We start from the raw sequence: 19,525 nt of genomic DNA on the forward strand, positions 1-19,525 counted from the left end.
CAGTTCAGTCTCTGATCAACGATAACTCCCAGGATGTTGACAGTGGAGGATTCAGTGATTGTAGCATCATTGAATGTCAAGGGGTGGTGGTTAGATTGTCTCTTGCTGGTGATGGTCATAGCCTGGCATTTGTGTGGCGCAAATGTTGCTTGCCATTTGTCTGCCCAAGCCTGGATATTGTCCAGATCTTGTTGGACAGATTTGGACATAGACTGCTTCAGCATCTGAGGAATCGCAAATGGTGCTGAACGTTGTGCAATCATCGGCGAGCATCCCCACTTCTGATCTTATGATGGAGGGAAGGTCATTGATGAAGCAGCTGAAGATGGTCCTTGACCTCAGACACTACTCTGAGCAACTTCTGCAGAAATGTCCTGGAGCTGAGGTGACTGACCTCCAACCATGACCATCTTCCCATGTATCAGATGTGATAATGCTGCTACTTTAATAGGATTATGATGTCCTTGTTTTTTTTTTGAGAGAGGACACAAAAGACACAGTTCCAAAAAATCTAGGTTTGAAATGCTTTCGGGCCAGTTTGATTCTCGCTAACACATACTGTCTCAGGCAAAAGTCTTTTAAGATGGGTGGGACGGTGGCACAGTGGTTAGCACTGCTGTCTCACAGCGCCGGAGACCCGGGTTCAATTCCCGCCTCAGGCGACTGACTGTGTGGAGTTTGCACATTCTCCCCGTGTCTGCGTGGGTTTCCTCCCACAGTCCAAAGATGTGCAGGGCAGGTGAATTGGCCATGCTAAATTGTCCATAGCGTTAGGTAAGGGGTAGATGTAGGGGTATGGGTGGGTTGCGCTTCGGCGGGGCAGTGTGGACTTGTTGGGCCGAAGGGCCTGTTTCCACACTGTAAGTAATCTAATTTTTAAAAAAACATTGTAAAATGAAAGCCAGTTCTCCCAGCTCATCTTTTGCCTGGTTTGATTTGGCTTTGGCAGTCGGACTGTTCACTGAAAGCAAGTATGGTTTCCTCACTACCCGCCACAGACCCAGTCTACCAACTATTTATAGGAAGTAATTGGAGAAGAGCTACAGGTAAACTGATATCGATCATTAGCATATATAACATTACTAACTAAAACTCTAATGACCTTAACTCCCCTTACCTACACAAACAAACTAATAGGGATAATAGATTTTTTGGATGCTTACAGAAAAGTTGGAAAGTTAATTCAGTGGGCTTGGCTTCCTGACTCCAATGTTGAGATGGACCTACTTTGGCTAACCAGGCCCTTTACGTTGGTTGTCTTTGGAACCTTTCATTGGTTTTTAATAAGTACAGAGTGACTGATTGACTTGGAAAATGTTTCTGATTTATCAATTCAAAAATTGCAACTCGCAGCAACTGTAGCAGGAAAGGTAACTAGCTTTCTTGAAGTTTAAACTGATTCTTTTACTGCAGAGAATAGGTAGCTTCTACTAGGTGAACAACAGCACAAATTTTATACCTCAGTGGTAGACTATAAGTATTTGTTATCTTATGCATGATATCTAACCTCTCTCCATTTCAATCTTCCTTGCCTTTCCATTTCATCTGTAAACCCCTGAATCTAGCTGCTTTGAACTCTTCTTCTTTCATGGAGGGGTTTATAAACCATTCCTGCTCCCTACAACCCTCATTGTGTTGAATTTGAGGTTCCTCATTCAGTTATCTAGTTTTATAGTCGTAATAATGTTTTCTGAGAATCCCAAAATTCTCCACATCTTTTAGCCCTCGCTGCATTTACAGACTTTTAAAGGCTCGAGTATCAATAGGACCGAGCTTCAGTTTGAAACAAAAATAGAAATTGCTGGCAAAACTCTTCATCATCACACTCAAAATGCTAACTCTGTTTTCTCTGCACAAATTTTGCCAGACCTAGCAGAGATCAGTAGGAACAGGCACTTTAGCCCATCAAGCCTGCACCGTTACATGACTTCTTTCTAACCTGAAAACCTCTGCCTCTATTCCCTGCCTATTTATGTATTTATCAAGATGCTTTTTAGACGTTACTATTGTATCTGCTTCTATCACTTCCTTTGGCAGTGCATTTCAGCACTTAACATCCTCTGCATAAAAAAAGACTTGCCTCTCACATCTCCTTTAAACTTCCCCTTTTTACATTAAACCAATGTCCCCAGCAGTTAACATTTCTACCCTGGGAGAAAGACTCCAACTATCCATTCTATCCATGCCTCTCATGATATTGTAAACTTCTATCAGATCACCACTCAGCTTCCGACATTCAAGTGAAAACAAACCAAGTTGTTTGCCCAATCTCTCCCCATAGCTAATACCCTCCAAACCAGGCAACATTTTGGTAGACCTTTTCTAAGGACCTTTGGTAGACATTCTAAAGCCTCCACATTCTTCTGGTAGTGACAGAACTGTACACAATACTCCAAATGTGACCTAAGTAATATTCTTTGCAATGTCTTGCCAATGTTTATACTCTCTGCCCTACCATATGCCTTCTTGAACACCTGATCCACTTGTATTGGCACCTTCAGGGAATTGTGGACCTGTACACCTGGATCCCTTTGTATGTTAATGTTTCTAAGTGTTCTGCTGTTTACTTCCCTCTTGCATTAGACCTTTGAACATCCATCACCATGCATTTATCCATTTTAAATTCTATCTGCCATTTCTCTGCCCAAGTCTCCAGCCTATTTATATTCTCTGTATCCTGTGGCAAACCTTCTCACCATCTGCAGCTCCCCCAATAAACTTACTAATTAGATTACTAAGGGAGTCCCAGTCGATATAGGGAGAAATTAAAATCAAATATTACAACAACCCTCTTGTTTCTATATTTTTACATAATCTGTCCACATTTCTGTTCCTGTATCTCCTGTTGGCTGTTGGGAGTCCTCTGGTTGCGCTCTTCCTATTCCTGACATCTGCCCACATGGCCTCACTGGATGAGCCCTTCAAGGTGTCCTTCCTCAGTACAGCTGTGATATCTCCCTAATCAATAATGTAACTCCTCCACTTTGTTTACAGCCTTCTCTGTTCTGCCCGAAATATCTAAATCCTGGAACATTAAGATACCAGTATTTTCCCTATCTCAACCAAGTCTCTGTAATAGCTGCAACACCACACTTGTATGTAATAATCCAAGGTCTAAATTCATGCTCCCCATATTAAAATAAATACACTTCAGACTGCCAGTCACACCATGTTCAGTTGTCTGTCCTTGTCTGTTCTTCCTCTTAGCCTTACTGACCTTTGTCTCTAAATCTTTCTCGGTCATTCATTTGCTGTCCTACTGCTCTGATTCGCACTTGCCTGCCACACTCGTTTAAACCTCCCAAGTGACACCAGCAAAGATATTGGTGCCTCTCCAGTTTCAGTGCAACCTGACCCTCTTGTGTAGGGCCCACCTGCCCTGGAAGACATCCAAATGATCCAGATATCTGAAGTCCTCCCTTTTACACCAGCTCTTTAGCTCTTTATTTAACTGTACCATCTTCCTGCTCCTACCCTCACTAGCACATGGCTCGGGGACTAGTACTGAGAGGTCCTTCTTTTCAACTTAGTGCTAACTCCCCTTGCAAGATCTTGTCACTCTTTTCATTCGTCCGATGATGCCATGACTTCTGGCTGCTTACACTCCCTTTTAAGAGTGTCCTGCAGCTGCTCAGAAAAATTTTTAAATGTTTCACCAGCAATTTCTGATTTTTTTTCAGATATCCCGCTTCTATTTGCTGTGGGTGGCACGGTGGCACAGTGGTTAGCACTGCTGCCTCACAGCGTCAGAGACCCGGGTTCAATTCCCGCCTCAGGCGACTAACTGTGTGGAGTTTGCACATTCTCCCCGTGTCTGCGTGGGTTTCCTCCGGGTGCTCCGGTTTCCTCCCACAGTCCAAAGATGTGCAGGTCAGGTGAATTGGCCATGCTAAGTTGCCTGTAGTGTTAGGTGAAGGGGTATGGGTGGGTTGCGCTTCGGCGGGTCGGTGTGATCTTGTTGGGCCGAAGGGCCTGTTTCCACACTGTAGGTAATCTAATCTAATCTACAGTTTCATGTTTTATTTATTTGAACTTCATTTTGCTCGTCACAAATAATCAAATAATCTCCCAATGATTGACTGTTTTGATTTATATTTAGAGAATGATCAGCAGGCAGGTTCTGGAGTGGTGAAAGTATCCATGTAATCCACACCATTGCACAAGTCAAGATGTTCACATGCATAAGGAGGGGACTCGAACAATGATAACTTCAACTTTCAAATCTTAATTTTCATCTCATTTCTACCTTTCAGATTTTATTGTATTTGTTGCCTCTGTTGCTGTGATAGCTGCTGGGACTAAGGGAAATATCTTTGCCACTTCAGCACTTCGTAGCATGAGATTCCTACAGATTCTTCGGATGGTACGGATGGATCGTAGGGGTGGAACCTGGAAGTTGTTGGGATCTGTTGTGTATGCTCATAGTAAGGTCAGTCTAGCTTTGTGCACCTCCCTTTCCTTCTTATTCTACCTAACCTCAGTGCCGCAATATTTCCTTGCTAATTTTCTCTCCACCTTTTCTGAAGGCATAAGCTACTGCAAGGGGCTTATTTCCAGAGAGGCAGATACTACAGTCCTTTAGTCAACTGCCTTTTCCTTACATTTCTGTTTGCATTGGTCATTCGTTGAACAAATTACCTTGAAGGGCTTCACAACCAGAAGTAATCACGATGCTCAAATACTGCTATACAACAGTGGTCAGTTGGTGATTCTAAGAACAAGTAATTACTTAACTTTTTCCAACTCCCAAATCCAAAACTGATGGTGACAAATTGTAGCTGTTGTTGTAGTTATTTTCAGTTTGAGAAAGGAATGCTTTCTCATTTTTGGCCTCCAGATTTAATATTTAGCAGAATAAATGTGGGACAGCCAAACTAGTATGGAGTTCCCTTTATACAGCCCTCTGTGTAATCTTTATTTCTAGAGATTTTTGTCGTTCTACAATTTTCTTAGCGTCCTTCTGATTGTGGGAACAATTTTAACTTTGCTTTAACGTATAAAATGGATGAGATCAATTTGTCATCTGTTTAACATACCTCCTGATGTTTGCTTCCATTGAAATCAATCGTATCAATGGAGAGATCACATACTGGAGCACATTCCACTGCCATGCTGTGTTAAATCGCTGATATTACAATTATAGACTTTCTCTTAGAGTCACAGAGTCAGACAGCATTGAAACAGATCATTCCGTCCAACTCGTACATAGCAACCACGTTTCCCAAACTAAAGTAGCCTCATTTGCCTGAGTTTGGCCCTTATTTCACTAAACCTTTCCAATTCATGTCCCGGTCCAAATATCTGTACCTGCATCTACCATTTCCTCTGGCAGTTTATTCCAAGTATGGATCATCCTCTGTGTGAAAATGTTGCCCCTCAGGTATCTTTCTCGCCTCACCTTAAAAATATACCCCCATAGTTTTGAACTCCCCCATCCTAGGGAAAAGACATTTGCTTATTCAGCTTATCTAAGTCAATCATGATTTTATAAACTACCCCTCAACTCCTATACTCCAGTGAAAAAAGTCCCAGCCTATTCAGCCTCTCCTTATAACTTAAAACTTCTAGTCCCAGCAATATCCTTACAAATCTTTTCTGAACCCTCTCCAATTTAATAATATCCTTCCTACAGCAGAGTGACCAGATTTGTATACAGGACTCCAAAAGTGGCTTCACCAATGTCCTGTACAGCCTCAACATGTCATCCCAACTCCTACATTCAATAGTCTAAGCAATGAAAGAAAGCATGTTAACTACTTTCTTAACCGCCCTGCCGACCTGTGATGCAACTTTCAAAGGACTGTGTACTTGAACCCCTAGGTCTCTCTGTTGGTCAGCACTACCCAGGGCCCTACCATTAACTGAATAAATCCTGCCCTTACTTGATTTACCAAAATGCAATACCTTGTATTTATTCAAATTAAACTCCAACTGCCACTCCTCAGCCCTTTGGCCCGGTTGATTAAGATCTCTTTATAATCTTAGATAACCTACTTCACTGTCTATTATCCACCAATTTTGGTGTCATCCGCAAACTTACTAACCATGCTTTCTATATTTTTATCCAAATTGTTTATATGACAGTGGATCCAGCACCAATCCCTGCGGCACACGGCTTGTCATAGGCCTCCAGTCTGCAAAATACCCATCACCACCACCCCTCTGTCTCCTACTGTCAAGGCAATTTTGTGTCCATTTGGAATCCCATGTGATCTCACTCTACTAATCCCACTCTTCCTGAATCCCACGTGATCTCACTTTACTAATCAGTAGACCAGGCAGAATATTGTCAAAGGTATGGTTAAAATCCATGTACATAACATCTACTGCTCTGTCCTCATCTATCTTCTTCGTCACATCCTCAAAAAACTCAATCAAGTTTGTGGACATGATTTCCCACACACAAAGCTATGCTGACAATCACTATTCAGTCCTTGCCTCTCCTCCCCTTGAGGCCTTTCCCTTCCTGGTTAATGTCCAGTAACAATAAAGCTGAAAAATGAATTCTTTTATTAAAAATTTCCATTTCACTGAGGAGGCTTCAGGTCAGTATTGATTCAACAACTTGCTTTGAGAACTCTGCTCATATTTTGACAGTTGTGATAATGTCTACAACTGTGGTTGAGGTAATCAACAACATTCTAAATCAAACAATTCAAAACATTCCAAAAAAAAATTGATTCACCCCATGTCTCAATGTTAACAGATCCTTTCTGTTAACAAATTCCAGGATCCAGGCTTGCATCTTTGCAAAAAACAAATCAGTTCTTCCTTGTGACATATCCTACCTAGGTACCAATGTTCTTTAAAAGGCATCTCTTTGTTTTGACATATATTGTTCACACTATTGCAAAAAATACCTTTAGAAATAGTTATGAGCTGCTGATTCATCATCCACTTTGTACTACAGAATTAGGAGCAGAGTACTGTCTACAGTATGTTAGATGCAATTCTTTCTTTGCAAAAATCTATGTTTAGCAATTACTAAACTGAAAGTCTCCTGTCTTTTTTGGTTCCCCTATGAAGTAGATTTAGAAGGTTCACAGCAAAAGCTGCTTTCAACTTGATAAGCAGTAACAGAATTGTGCTTTTTAAGAGAGATTTGTTCTGTGCTGTTTCTCTTGAAGAGAGATGTTAATACAATAGTACCAACATGGCTGCTTCAGAAGCAGGGGTAAACAGCTTTGGGTTCCCTGCATGTTTTTAAAAATTAGACAAAGAAGCATGAATGAGTTGATTCAGGTTCATACATACCCCAGGTTTTAGTTTTGATTTCAGTTGGAATTGGGGTTTCTGGAGTTGTAGCTGATAAATACAGCTGTCACTCTGTTGCACCAAAACGCCTTCTGTTCTGCTAGATTTTTCTTTTGGTTTTCTTTTCTTCGGGATTAGAGATTGTTCTCACCATCAGTTTTGTTGAATTTTCCTTTGCCAAAGGGTGTTTATGGGATATTGGAACAGTTGATAACTAATAGTTAAATAGTACATTATTTTGTTAAGTATTTTGATAGAATTAATGTCTAGAATCTGGAACACAGTGCCTTAGACTTGCCTTTAAATACGATAATAGTTAGGATCTAGGCTACTTCCTTGATATATTTTGAGAGCATTTGGCTTGGTCCATAATAAAGCATACGCAAACAGCCAGCTGCCAGGAAGTATGCGTGCATGTTATTTGAAGATGATTACCCAATGTTGTTGTTATGACAGGGCTAATTGAATTCAAACTTGATTATGCTCTCATATATTGCCCAACACATACATTTTCCTGTGGAAGTTAACCAGCAAGCAGAAGCAAAAATTCTTGATTTGATTGCGTTCCTTAATGTCAGGAACAAGTGATACTGGTTCCCAACTGAAATCAGCAAACTTGGTACGACTTTGTAACTTAACCGGTTGTGTACATGGCAACTGAAGAATCAGGAGCCTGAGTTAATTACAGGGTGGCACAGTGGTTAGCACTGCTGCCTCACAGCGCCAGGGACCCAGATTCAATTCCAGTCTCGGACATCTGTCTGAGTGGAGTTTGCACATTGTCCCCAGGTCTGTACGGGTTTCCTCCAGGTGCATTAGTTCACTGCCACTGATCAAAGTTGTGTAAGTTAGGTGAATTGGCCATGCTAAATTGCCATAGTGTTCAGGGTTGTGTAGGTCAGGTGCATGAGTCAGGGTTAAATATAGGATAATAGGGTAAGGGAATGGGTCTGGGTGGCTTACTCTTCAGAGGGTTGGTGTGGACTTGTTGGGCTGAAGGGCCTGTTTCTACATTTAGGGATTCTATGATTTTATTATTGCTTTGTTGTATTGTTCAATGTAGTAAGATGCTTTCTTCTTTCTGTTGCAGGAACTGATTACAGCCTGGTACATTGGATTCTTAATACTCATTTTCTCTTCGTTCCTCGTTTATCTGGCTGAGAAGGAGGCAAATCCTCAATTTTTGACATACGCAGACTCCCTGTGGTGGGGTACAGTAAGTCCAGATACTAATATTCCAGTTTATTGTTTTGTTTGGATCGTAGTAGAACATACAGTGCAGCGCAAGCCCTTCGGCTTTCGATGTTGCACCGACCTGTGAAACTAATCAGAAGCCCATCTAACCTACACTATTCCATTTTTGTTCATATGTCAAACCAATGACCATTTAATTGCTCTTAAAGTTGGCAAGTCTATTATTGTTGCAGCTAGTGCGTTCCATGCCCCTATTACTCTTTGAGTAAAGAAACTACCTCTGATATCTGTCCTCAATTTAAAACTATTCCTGTTCGTGTTAGCCATCACCATCTGATGAAAAAGGGTCTCACTGTCCAACCTATCTAACCCTCTGATTATCTTATATGTCTCAATTAAATCACTTCTCAACCTTTTTCTTTCTAACGAAAGCAGCCTCAAGTCCATCAGCCTTTCCTCATAAGACCTTCCCTCCATACCAGGCAAGAACCTAGTAAGTCTCCTCTGAACCCTTTCCAAAGCTTCCACCTCCTTCCTATAATGCGGTGACCAGAACTGTACGCAATACTCCAAGTGTGGCCGCACCAGAGTTTTGTACAGTTGCAGCATGACCTCGTGACTCCGTAACTCAATCCCTTTACCAATAAAACCTCATACACCGTACACCTTCTTAACAACCCAATCAACCTGGATGGCAACTTTTAGGGATCTATGTACATGGACACCGAGATGTCTCTGCTCATCTACACTACTGAGGATCTTACCAATAGCCCAGTACTCTTTATTCCTGTTGCTTCTTTCAGAATTAATTACCTCACACTTTTCCACATTAAACTTTTCCACAGATGGGTGACAGTGAGGGGGACTGGGAGGAAGCAGCCAGTGCAGGGACCCCCTGCAGCCGTTCCCCTCAAGAACAAGTATACCGTTTTGGATACTTGTGGGGGGGACGACTTACCAGGGGTAAGCAATGGGGCTCAGCCTCTGGCACGGAGCCTGTCCCCGTTGCTCAGAAGGGAAGGATGGAGAAGAGCAGAGCAATAGTTTTGGGGACTCAATAGTTCGGGGCACAGATAGGCGGTTTTGTGGGGGCGAGAGGGACTCACGTTTGGTATGTTGCCTCCCAGGTGCAAGTGTACGTGATGTCTCTGATCGTGTTTTCCGGGTCCTTAAGGGGGAGGGGGAGCAGCCTGAAGTCATGGTCCAACTTGGCACCAACGACATAGGTAGGAGGAGGGCTGAGGATGTTAGGCAGGCTTTTAGGGAGCTAGGTAGGAAGCTCAGAGTTAGAACAAACAGTTGTTGTCTCTGGTTTGTTAGCCGTGCCACGTGATAGAGAGTCGAGGAATAGGGATAGAGAGCAGTTAAATGCGTGGCTACAGGGATGGTGCAGGAGGGAGGGATTCCGGTATCTGGATAACTGGGGTTCTTTCTGGGGAAGGTGGGACCTCTATAAACAGGATGGTCTACATCTGAACCTGAGGGGCACCAGTATCCTTGGCGGGAGGTTTACTAGTGCTCTTGGGGGGGGGTTTAAACTAACTCTGCAGGGGCATGGGAACCTAGACTGTAGCTTTAGGGTGCAAGACCTGGAGTATAGGGAGGTTTGGAACATGGCATCAATCTCAAAGGAGGGTGCCTGTAAACAGGAAAGTGGCTTGAAGTGTGTATATTTCAATGCAAGAAGTATACGAAATAAGGTAGGTGAAATTGCAGCGTGGGTTGGTACCTGGGATTTCGATGTTGTGGCTATTACAGAGACATGGGTAGAACAGGGACAGGATTGGCTGTTGCAGGTTCCAGGGTTTAAATGTTTTAGTAGGGTCAGAGGTGGGGGTAAGGGTCGTGTGAGGGAGCCATAGTTTAATAAGGAATTGGAATCCCTTGTTAAAGGGAAGAGGGTGGCCTATGTAAAGATGAGGCGTGAAGGTTCAATTGGGGCGATTGAGTGTTATAAGGTAGCCAGGAAGGTTCTGAAGAGAGAGCTAAGAGCAGCAAGGAGGGGACATGAAAAGTCCTTAGTTGGTAGGATTAGGGAAAACCCTAAGGCTTTCTATAGGTATGTCAGGAATAAAAGAATGACTAGGGTAAGAATAGGTCCAGTCAAGGATAGTAGTGGGAAGTTGCGTGTGGAGGCTGAAGAGACTGGGGAGAGACTGAATGAATACTTTTCGTCAGTATTCACTCAGGAACAGGACATTGTTGCCGATGTGAATACTGAGTCACAATTAATTAGAATGGACGGCTTTGAGGTATGTAAGGAAGAGGTGTTGGAAATTCTGGAAAGGGTGACAATAGATAAGTCCCCTGGGCCTGATGGCATTTATCCCAGGATTCTCTGGGAAGCAAGGGAGGAGATTGCAGAGCCATTGGCCTTGATTTTTATGTCCTCGTTGTCTACAGGAATAGTGCCAGAAGACTGGAGGATAGCAAATGTGGTTCCCTTGTTCAAGAAGGGGAGTAGGGATAACCCTAGTAACTATAGGCCGGTGAGTCTCACTTCTGTTGTGGCAAAGTCTTAGAGAGAATTGTAAGGGATAGGATTTATGAACATCTGGATAGGAATAATGTGATCAAGGATAGTCAGCATGGTTTTGTGAAGGGCAGGTCGTGCCTCACAAACCTTATTGAATTCTTTGAGAAGGTGACTAATGAGGTAGACGAGGGGAAAGCGGTAGATGTGGTGTATATGGATTTTAGTAAGGCGTTTGATAAGGTTCCCCATGGTAGGCTACTGCAAAAAATACGGAGGTATGGCATTGAGGGTGAGTTGGAGGTTTGGATTAGGAATTGGCTGGCTGGAAGAAGACAGAGGGTAGTAGTTGATGCTAAAGGTTCATCTTGGAGTGCAGTTACTAGCGAGGATCTGTTTTGGGACCATTGCTGTTTGTCATTTTTATAATTGACCTGGAGAAGGGGCTAGAAGGTTAGGTGAGCAAGTTTGCGGATGATACGAAAGTCGGTGGAGTTGTTGACAGTGAGGAAGGATGTGGCAGGTTACAGTGGGATATAGATAAGCTGCAGAGCTGGGCAGAAAGGTGGCAAATGGAGTTCAATGTGGATAAGTGTGAGGTGATTAACTTTGGTAAGAGTAACAAAAAGATGGGGTACTGGGCTAATGTCGGATACTTGGTAGTGTGGTTGAGCAGAGGGATCTTGGTGTCCATGTACACAGATCTTTGAAAGTTGCCACCCAGGTAAATAGTGCGGTGAAGAAGGCATATGGCATACTGGCTTTTATTGGTAGAGGAATTGAGTTCCGGAGTCCTGAGGTCATGTTGCAGTTGTATAAGACTCTGGTGCGGCCGCATCTGGAGTATTGTGTGCAGTTTTGGTCGCCATACTATAGCAAGGTTGTGGAGGCACTGGAACGGATGCAGAGGAAGTTTACCAGGATGTTGCCTGGTATGGTAGGAAGATCGTATGAGGAAAGGCTGAGGCACTTGGGGCTGTTTTCATTGGAGAAAAGAAGGTTCAGGGGTGAGTCGATAGAGGTGTACAAGATGATTAGGGGTTTAGGTAGGGTTGACCATGAGAACCTTTTTCCACGTATGGAGTCAGCTATTACAAGGGGGCATAGCTTTAAATTAAGGGGTGGTAGGTATAGGACAGATGTTAGGGGTAGATTCTTTACTCAGCGGGTCATGAGTTCATGGAATGCCCTGCCAGTAGCAGTGGTGGACTCTCCCTCTTTATGGGCATTTAAACGGGCATTGGATAGGCATATGGAGGACAGTGGGCTAGTGTAGGTTAGGTGGGCTTGGATCGGCGCAACATCGAGGGCCAAAGGGCCTGTACTGCGCTGTATTCTTCTATGTTCTATGTTCGAAACTCCATTTGCCACTTCTCAGCCCAACTCTGCAGTTTATCTATGTCCATCTGTAACCTGCAACATCCTTCAGTACTGTCCTCAATTCCACCAACCTTCATGTCATCTGCAAATTTACTAACGCATCCTTCTATGACCTCAACTAGGTCATTTATAAAAATGACAAAAAGCAGTGGCCCCAAAACAGATCCCTGTGGTACACCACTAGCAACTGAACTCCACGTTGAACATTTTACATCAACCACCATTGTCTTCTTTCAGCTAGCTAATTTCTGATCCAAACTCCTAAATCATCCTTAATCCCATGCCTCCATATTTTATGCAATAGTCTACCATGGGGAACCTTACCAACTGAAATCCAGATATACCACATCAACAGCTTTACCCTCATCCCCCTGTTTGGTCACATTCTCAAAGGACTCAATAAGGTTTGTGATGTACGACCTACTCTTCACAAAATTTTGTTGATTATCCCAAAACAACTTGTTCCTCTCTAGATGGTTATAAATCCTGTCACTTTTAACCTTTTCCAACACTTTACCCACAACCGGAGTAAGCCTCACGGGTCTATAATTATTAGGGTTGTCTCTATTCCCCTTCTTGAACAAGGGGTCAACTTTTGCTATCCTCCAGTCTTCTGGTACTATTCCTGTAGACAATGATGACATAAAAATCAAAGCCAAAGGCTTTGCAATCTCTACCCCAGATCCCAGAGAATCCTAGGATAAATCCCATCTGGCCGTGGGGATTTATCTGTTTTCTCACTTTGCAGAATTGCTAACACCTTTTCCTTGCAAATGTCAATCCCATCTAGTCTAGTAGCCTGTTTCTCAGTATTCTCCCTGACAACATTGTGTTTTTCCAGTGTGAATACTGACAAAAAATATTCATTTAGCGCTTCCCCATCTCCCCTGACTCCACGCACAACTTCCCACTACTATCCTTGATTGGCCCTAATCTTTCTCTAGTCATTCTTTTATTCCTGATGTACCTATAGAAAGCTTAGGGTTATCCTTGATCCTACCTGTCAACGACTTCTCATGTCTGTGCTTGGCCCTTCTTAGTCCACTCTTCAGGTCTTTCCTGGCTAATTTGTAACTCTCTATCACCCTGACTTAGCTTTCACGTCTCCTTCTAACATAAGCCTCCTTCTTCCTCTTGACAAAAGATTCAATTTCTTTAGTAAACCACACTTCTCTCACTCCACCACTGTCCGACAGATACATACTTATCCAGGACACACAGTAGTTGTTCCTTGAATAAGTTCCACATTTCATTTGTGCCCATCCCTTGCAGTTTCTTTCCCCATCCTATGCATCTTAAATCTTGCCTAATCGCATTATAATTGCCTTTCCCCCAGCAATAACTCTTGCCCTGTCATACATACCTATCCCTTTCCATCACACAAGTAAACATAACCAAATTGTGGTCACTATCACCAAAGTGCTCACCTACCTCTGAATCTAACACCTGGTCAGGTTCATTACCCAGTTCCAAGTCCAATGTGGCCTGGCCCCTAGTTGGCTTGTCTACATAATGTGTCAGGAAACTATCCTGCACACATTAGAGAAAAACTGACCCATCTAAAGTACTCGAACTGTAGTATTTCTAGTCAATATTTGGAAAGTTTAAGTCCCCCATAACAGTTACCCTGTTACTCTCCCTCCTATCCAGAATTATGTTTGTTAGCCTTTCCTCTAAATCTCTGGAACAATTTGGAGGCCGATAGAAAACTGACCAACAGGATGATCTCTCCTTTCCTGTTTCTAACCTCAGCACATATCACCTCAGTAGACGGGTCCTCAAATGTCCTTTCTGCCATCGTAATACTGTCCTTGACTAACAATGCCATACTTCCTCCTCTTTTACATCTTCTCTGTTCTTACTGTATCCAATATCTGAAACCCTCCCTCCTGCGCCATCCCTGTAGCCACGTGTTCATCTACTCTGTCTCCCTATTCCTCGCCTGTGTAGCACACGGCATAGGCAACAAACCAGAGATAAAAACTCTGTTTGTTCTTGCCCTAAGCTTCCACCTGGCCTCCCCGAATGTCTGCCTTAAATCCCCATCCCTTTTCCTAACTATGTTGCTAACTGTGTGGACCATGACTTGGGCTGCTCCCCCTCCCCCTCAAGGATCCCGAAAGCATGATCGGAGACATCACGAACTCTGGCACCTGGGAAGCAACATACCAAACGTGAGTCTCTCTCATCCCCACAGAATCTCCTACCTGTCTCCCTAACTATGGAGTCCTCAAAGACTAATGCTCTACTCATCTCCTCCCCTCCCTTCTGAGCAACAGAGACAGACTCTGTGCCAGAAACCTGTACCCCATTGCTTACCCCTGGAAGATTCCCCCCCCCCCACCAACAATATCCAAAACGGTATACTTGTTATTGAGGAGAACAGCCACAGGAGATCCCTGCACTTGTAAGCCGGTTCCCTTCTCCTCCCCTGACTGTAACCCATCTGCCTCTTTCTTGCACCTGAGGTGTGACTACCTCCCTGTAACTCCTCTCAATAATCCCCTCTGCCTCCAGAATGATCCAAAGTTCATCCAGCTCTAGTTCCCTAATGCGGTTTTCGAGGAGGTGGAGTTGGGTGCACTTCATGCAGATAATGTCAGCAAGGACACGTATGGTGACCCTTACCTCCCACATTCTGCAGGAGGAACATTCAACTGCCCCGCATCCGCACCAGGAATCAACCTGGTGAACCTCCTCTGCACTGCTTCCAAAGTGGGTTTATCCTTTCTCAAGTAAGGAGATCAGAACTGCGCACAATACTCCAGGTGCAGCCTCATCAACACCTTGAACAATTGCAGCAGAACCCCTCTGCTCTTAAATTCAATCCCTCTCACAATGAAAGCCAATATTCCATTTGCCTTCCTGATTACCTGTTCCACCTGCAAATCACTCTTCAGTGATTCACGTACGAGCACTCCTAAGACCCTCTGCACAATAGCACGCTGCAATCTTTCACCATTTAAATAATATTCTGACCAACTATTTTTACTTCCAAATGGATAACCTCACATTTACAACATTGTACTCCATCTACCAGACCTTTGCCCATTTACTTAACCTGTCTAAATCTCTCTGCAGACTCTCCATATCCTCTGCATGGTTTGCCTTTCCACTCAATTTAGTATCATCAGCAAACTTGGGTACATTACACTTGGTTTCCTCTTCCAAATCATTTATATATATCACGAGCAGTTGCAGGCCCCACACCGACCCCTGCACCATCCCATTTACAACTGATCCCCAATCAGAGAAACACCCATTTATCCTAACTGTCTGCTTTCTATTGGTTAACCAGTCCCTCCAAATATCTCACTATTTCTTCTTTAATGATAGCCTCCAGCATTTACCTGACGACAGATATTAAGCTAACTGGCCTATAGTCACGTGCCTTTTGCTTACACCCTTTTTGAAAAGGAAGGATCACTGACAGAAGAAATCTGGCAGCAGAGAGAGAACTCAAGCATTTTTCAGCAGCAGAAAGAGAGCTGTATCTATCAGTTTCAATTCCAAATGCCCAACTTTAGCAATTGAAAGTAAAACCTAAACCCTGAATCTGTATGAACCCGACTCCTTCCACTTGTGCTTCTTTTGTCTAAGTTAATAAAAAACCCAAAGCTACTTGCTCTGCTTTCTGTGGAACAGACGCCTCAACACCAGACTTACAACATCCCCCAGCAAGACAACCAGGACAGACACACCATTCTTAGATGCATACCTCTCCTTTTAAAAATAATGAATCATCAATATACATAGATGACTTGATTTTCAAAGGCTTTAGTCTCATGCTACCTGTACTGTAGAAATAAGATATATAAAAAATTTATTAAACCTAAGCATACAAACATTCAAAACTACAATCCACTTCAGTCTGTTTCTTCTACCCACCACCAAACAACTCCATTCACCTTCATCACAGTCATGACAATGTGTCAGCAATTTCATTCTCTCTTCCTGCCATGTGTATAATTTTCAAACTGAATGGCTGTAACAATGAATTCCATCTAAATAGCCTGGTATTTCCATCCTTCGACTTTTACAAAAATGGTAATGGATTATGATCAGTATGGACAGTTGTCTCAGATACATAATTGGTAACAAATATCGAAATATTGCAATGTGAACACCAAATTCAAGGTTTCTTTCTCAATGGTGGAATATTTATTTTGGTGAATATTGAACTTGCAGACAAAATATCCACTAAGACTTTCTATTATCTCATCATCGTCTTGTAAGAGTGAAGCACTCACTACCACATCATTTGTATCAATAGCCACCTTGAATGACTTTGCCTAGTTAGGTATTGCTAACTCTGGAGCAGTAGTCAAAACAGCTTTCAGCCTTGCAAATGTCTCCTAAAACTCCTCCATCCACTGTAACTTTCTGCATATTTTCAACATGTCAATCAATGGAGCAGACACACTACTAAAATTTGCAATGCATTTTCGATAAAAACACTCTGTCCCAGGAATCGCAGTACTTCTGTATTTGCTGACATATGGGGAAATCCCCAATAACCTTTGTTTTCACATCCTATGGGGCCATTTGTCCATGCACAATGATATTGCCTAGAAACGTGACTTGGGCTTCTGAAAACTCAAGGATACCACTGAGGCCGCCTTCTGAAGTTAATCAAACAATTCCGCTAGATGCTCCAAATGTTCCTTCCATGTGTGACTAAAAATCACCAGATCATCCACGTACAACATACAATTGAATAATCCTGAAATTACCTTATTGGTTAGTCTTTGATATGGGACTGCTACTTTCCTTATGCCAAACGGCATGACTTTAAACTGGTAAGGTCCATCCGCTGTCATGAAAGTTGAAATTTCCCTCGCTGTTTTGGATAAAGGTAGCGACCAGTATCCTCTGAGCAGATCCAACTTAGAAATATAAGTTGCTTGGCCCACCTTCTCAATTCAGTCTTCCAAACATGGAATAGGATGTGAACTAACTGTGTATAATCTGGTTTTGTTAACTCTGTAGCCTAAGTAGATCAGTTAGAATGTCTGGAACACACATTTTTTTCCTTATAAGGTGTACGTCAGCCTGAAGAAAATGTTTAAGCACTATGTCCAAATTCTCCAAGTACTCTATTTTTGATCTTCCCAGTTATTAGCACATCATCCAGATAAATGGCAACCTGGGGTAGCCTTTGTAAAATGTTCTCCACTGTCAGCTGGAAAAAAGCACAGCCTGATGCCACCTCAAAAACCAATCTTGTATATTTTCACAAACCCTTATGGTTATGAAATGTGGCGCACTTATGGGATTCCTCATCTAGTAGCAGTTGCAGGGAGGCATGGCTCATATCCAACTTTGTAAATGACAACCCCTCCGCCAGTTTTGTGTGCAAGCCCTCTGTGCGAGGAATTGGGTATTTCTCCAGCTGCAAGAAGCAGCTTACCATTTGCTTGAAATATCCACAAAGGCTAATCAAGCCATCAGGTTTCATGTTGGTAGAAATGGCAGTGCCCTATTTGCAAACTGCACTGGTTTGATGATTCCTTCCCTTCCAGCCTGATTTCTGCCTCTACTTTTGCTGTAAGGAAAATGGCACTAGGTGGGTGCTGCAAAATCAAGGAATAGCTTCCTGGTCAACATGTAGGGTAGCCTTGGCCCCTTTGATAGTCCCTGGCCCTTCCTGAAAAGCTTCTGGATACTTAATTAGGACCTCACTTGGGCAGCCATTTTTTAATTGAAAAATGTTGACCCGATCAAGGTGAATCTTTCTCAACCAATTTTGCCCCGATGGGCTTGGGCCCAAGTGTCTTACTGCCATCAGTGGTAACTGCATCAACTGCTTCTCATGAGAGAACAGAATCAAAGTTGTACCCTTAATCTGCAACGGTTCCCCAGTCTATGTTCTCAGTCTGGCTGAGGCCTTGCACAAACTTAAGGGTTGGATTGCAGAGTGAATCCTGTTAAAGCCTGATTCTGCAATCATTGATACATCTGTGCCGCTATTGACCTACATGAGAACCGAGTGACCATTTGGGTGGCACGGTGGCTCAGTGGTTAGCACTGCTGCCTCACAGTGCCAGGAACCCAGGTTCAATTCCTGCATCAGGCGACTGTGTGGAGTTTGCACATTCTCCCCGTGTCTACATGGGTTCCTCCAGGTGCTCCGGTTTCCTCCCACAATCCAAAGGTGTGCAGGTGAATTGGTCATGCTAAATTGCCCATCGTGATAGGTGCATTAGTCAGGGGTAAATATAGGGTAGGAGAATGGGTCTGGGTGAGTTACCCTTTGGAGGGTCTGTGTGGATTTGTTGGGCCAAAATGCCTGTTTCCATACTGTAGGTAATCTAATCTTAACTAGACATTTCTTTTAATCTGTTCTGATTTGGATGTTGCTGAGCAATTCAACTGTTCCAACCCACATGTAGGTGGACTTTCCAGGGTGTGCACCCTTCTGGATACTAGCCTATGAGTTATTTTACTCCGGTCAGGGCTCGTAGGACTCCTTTGCTTTCTTGAATCCACATACGGACAGCAACTACAATAGCTTGCCAGCTATTGTAAAAACATTTAGCTATTTGGCCAAGGCTCAGCTGTGTTGTGGGATTTTGCTGTGGACTAACCTAGGGTTCCTTTGCTCAGGGTTTGCTCTGACTGAGGCTCTGCGCTTGCCTACACTTAAGTGGTGTTGGGACATGTCAGGGTTTCCATTTCCATTGGGATGCGCTGTAGTTCCCATATTCTGTTTCCTGCATTTTCTAACGACAAAGCCTGTTTGAAGTCCAGTTGGGCTTCAGGCTGTAGACACTTTTGTGTAGTTATGTAATTAATCCCAGATACCAAATGGTCTCTCAGCATCTCATTCAGAGTTAACCCAAACTCACATGCCTCTGACAGTCATCTTAACCTTGTCAAAAATCCCAATATGGATTCCTCGTGTTCTAGAATATTTGAATAAAGCCAGTGGTGACTCAGAATTAGTGGAGATTTGGGATCATAATATTTCGTAATTAAATCAATCAATTGTTGAAAGGTTTTAGTATCTGGTGCCTCAGGGAAAGCTATGCTCCTCATCACTGAAAATGCTGCAGGTCCACAAGCAGTCGCAAGGACTACTCATTGCTTTTCGTCCGCTCCAGTGTCATTTGCCCAGGAAAAGGTCATATTCTTTCCACATACTGGGCTTAGTCTTCAATGGCAGGACCAAAAAAGTCAAACTTCCCAAATAAAGACATGATACCGAAAATGCTTACCCCAACT

At 43.1% G+C, this 19,525-nt stretch overlaps 1 protein-coding gene across 1 annotated transcript in view; it reads left to right on the forward strand.

Annotated features, from left to right (window-relative positions):
- The window catches only part of LOC140453267 (potassium voltage-gated channel subfamily KQT member 4-like), a gene marked incomplete at its 5' end in the record, with an annotated part of 635,590 nt that overhangs the window by 459,840 nt on the left and 156,225 nt on the right, over window positions 1-19,525 (forward strand). Inside the window, 2 exons of the mRNA XM_072547825.1 lie at window positions 4,254-4,429; window positions 8,345-8,470. Coding sequence (XP_072403926.1) covers window positions 4,254-4,429; window positions 8,345-8,470 — 302 coding nt within the window. The remainder of the gene's footprint in view (window positions 1-4,253; window positions 4,430-8,344; window positions 8,471-19,525) is intronic.

The sequence above is a fragment of the Chiloscyllium punctatum genome, chromosome 27 (assembly GCF_047496795.1).
Source record: "Chiloscyllium punctatum isolate Juve2018m chromosome 27, sChiPun1.3, whole genome shotgun sequence".
Classification (NCBI taxonomy): Eukaryota; Metazoa; Chordata; class Chondrichthyes; order Orectolobiformes; family Hemiscylliidae; genus Chiloscyllium; species Chiloscyllium punctatum.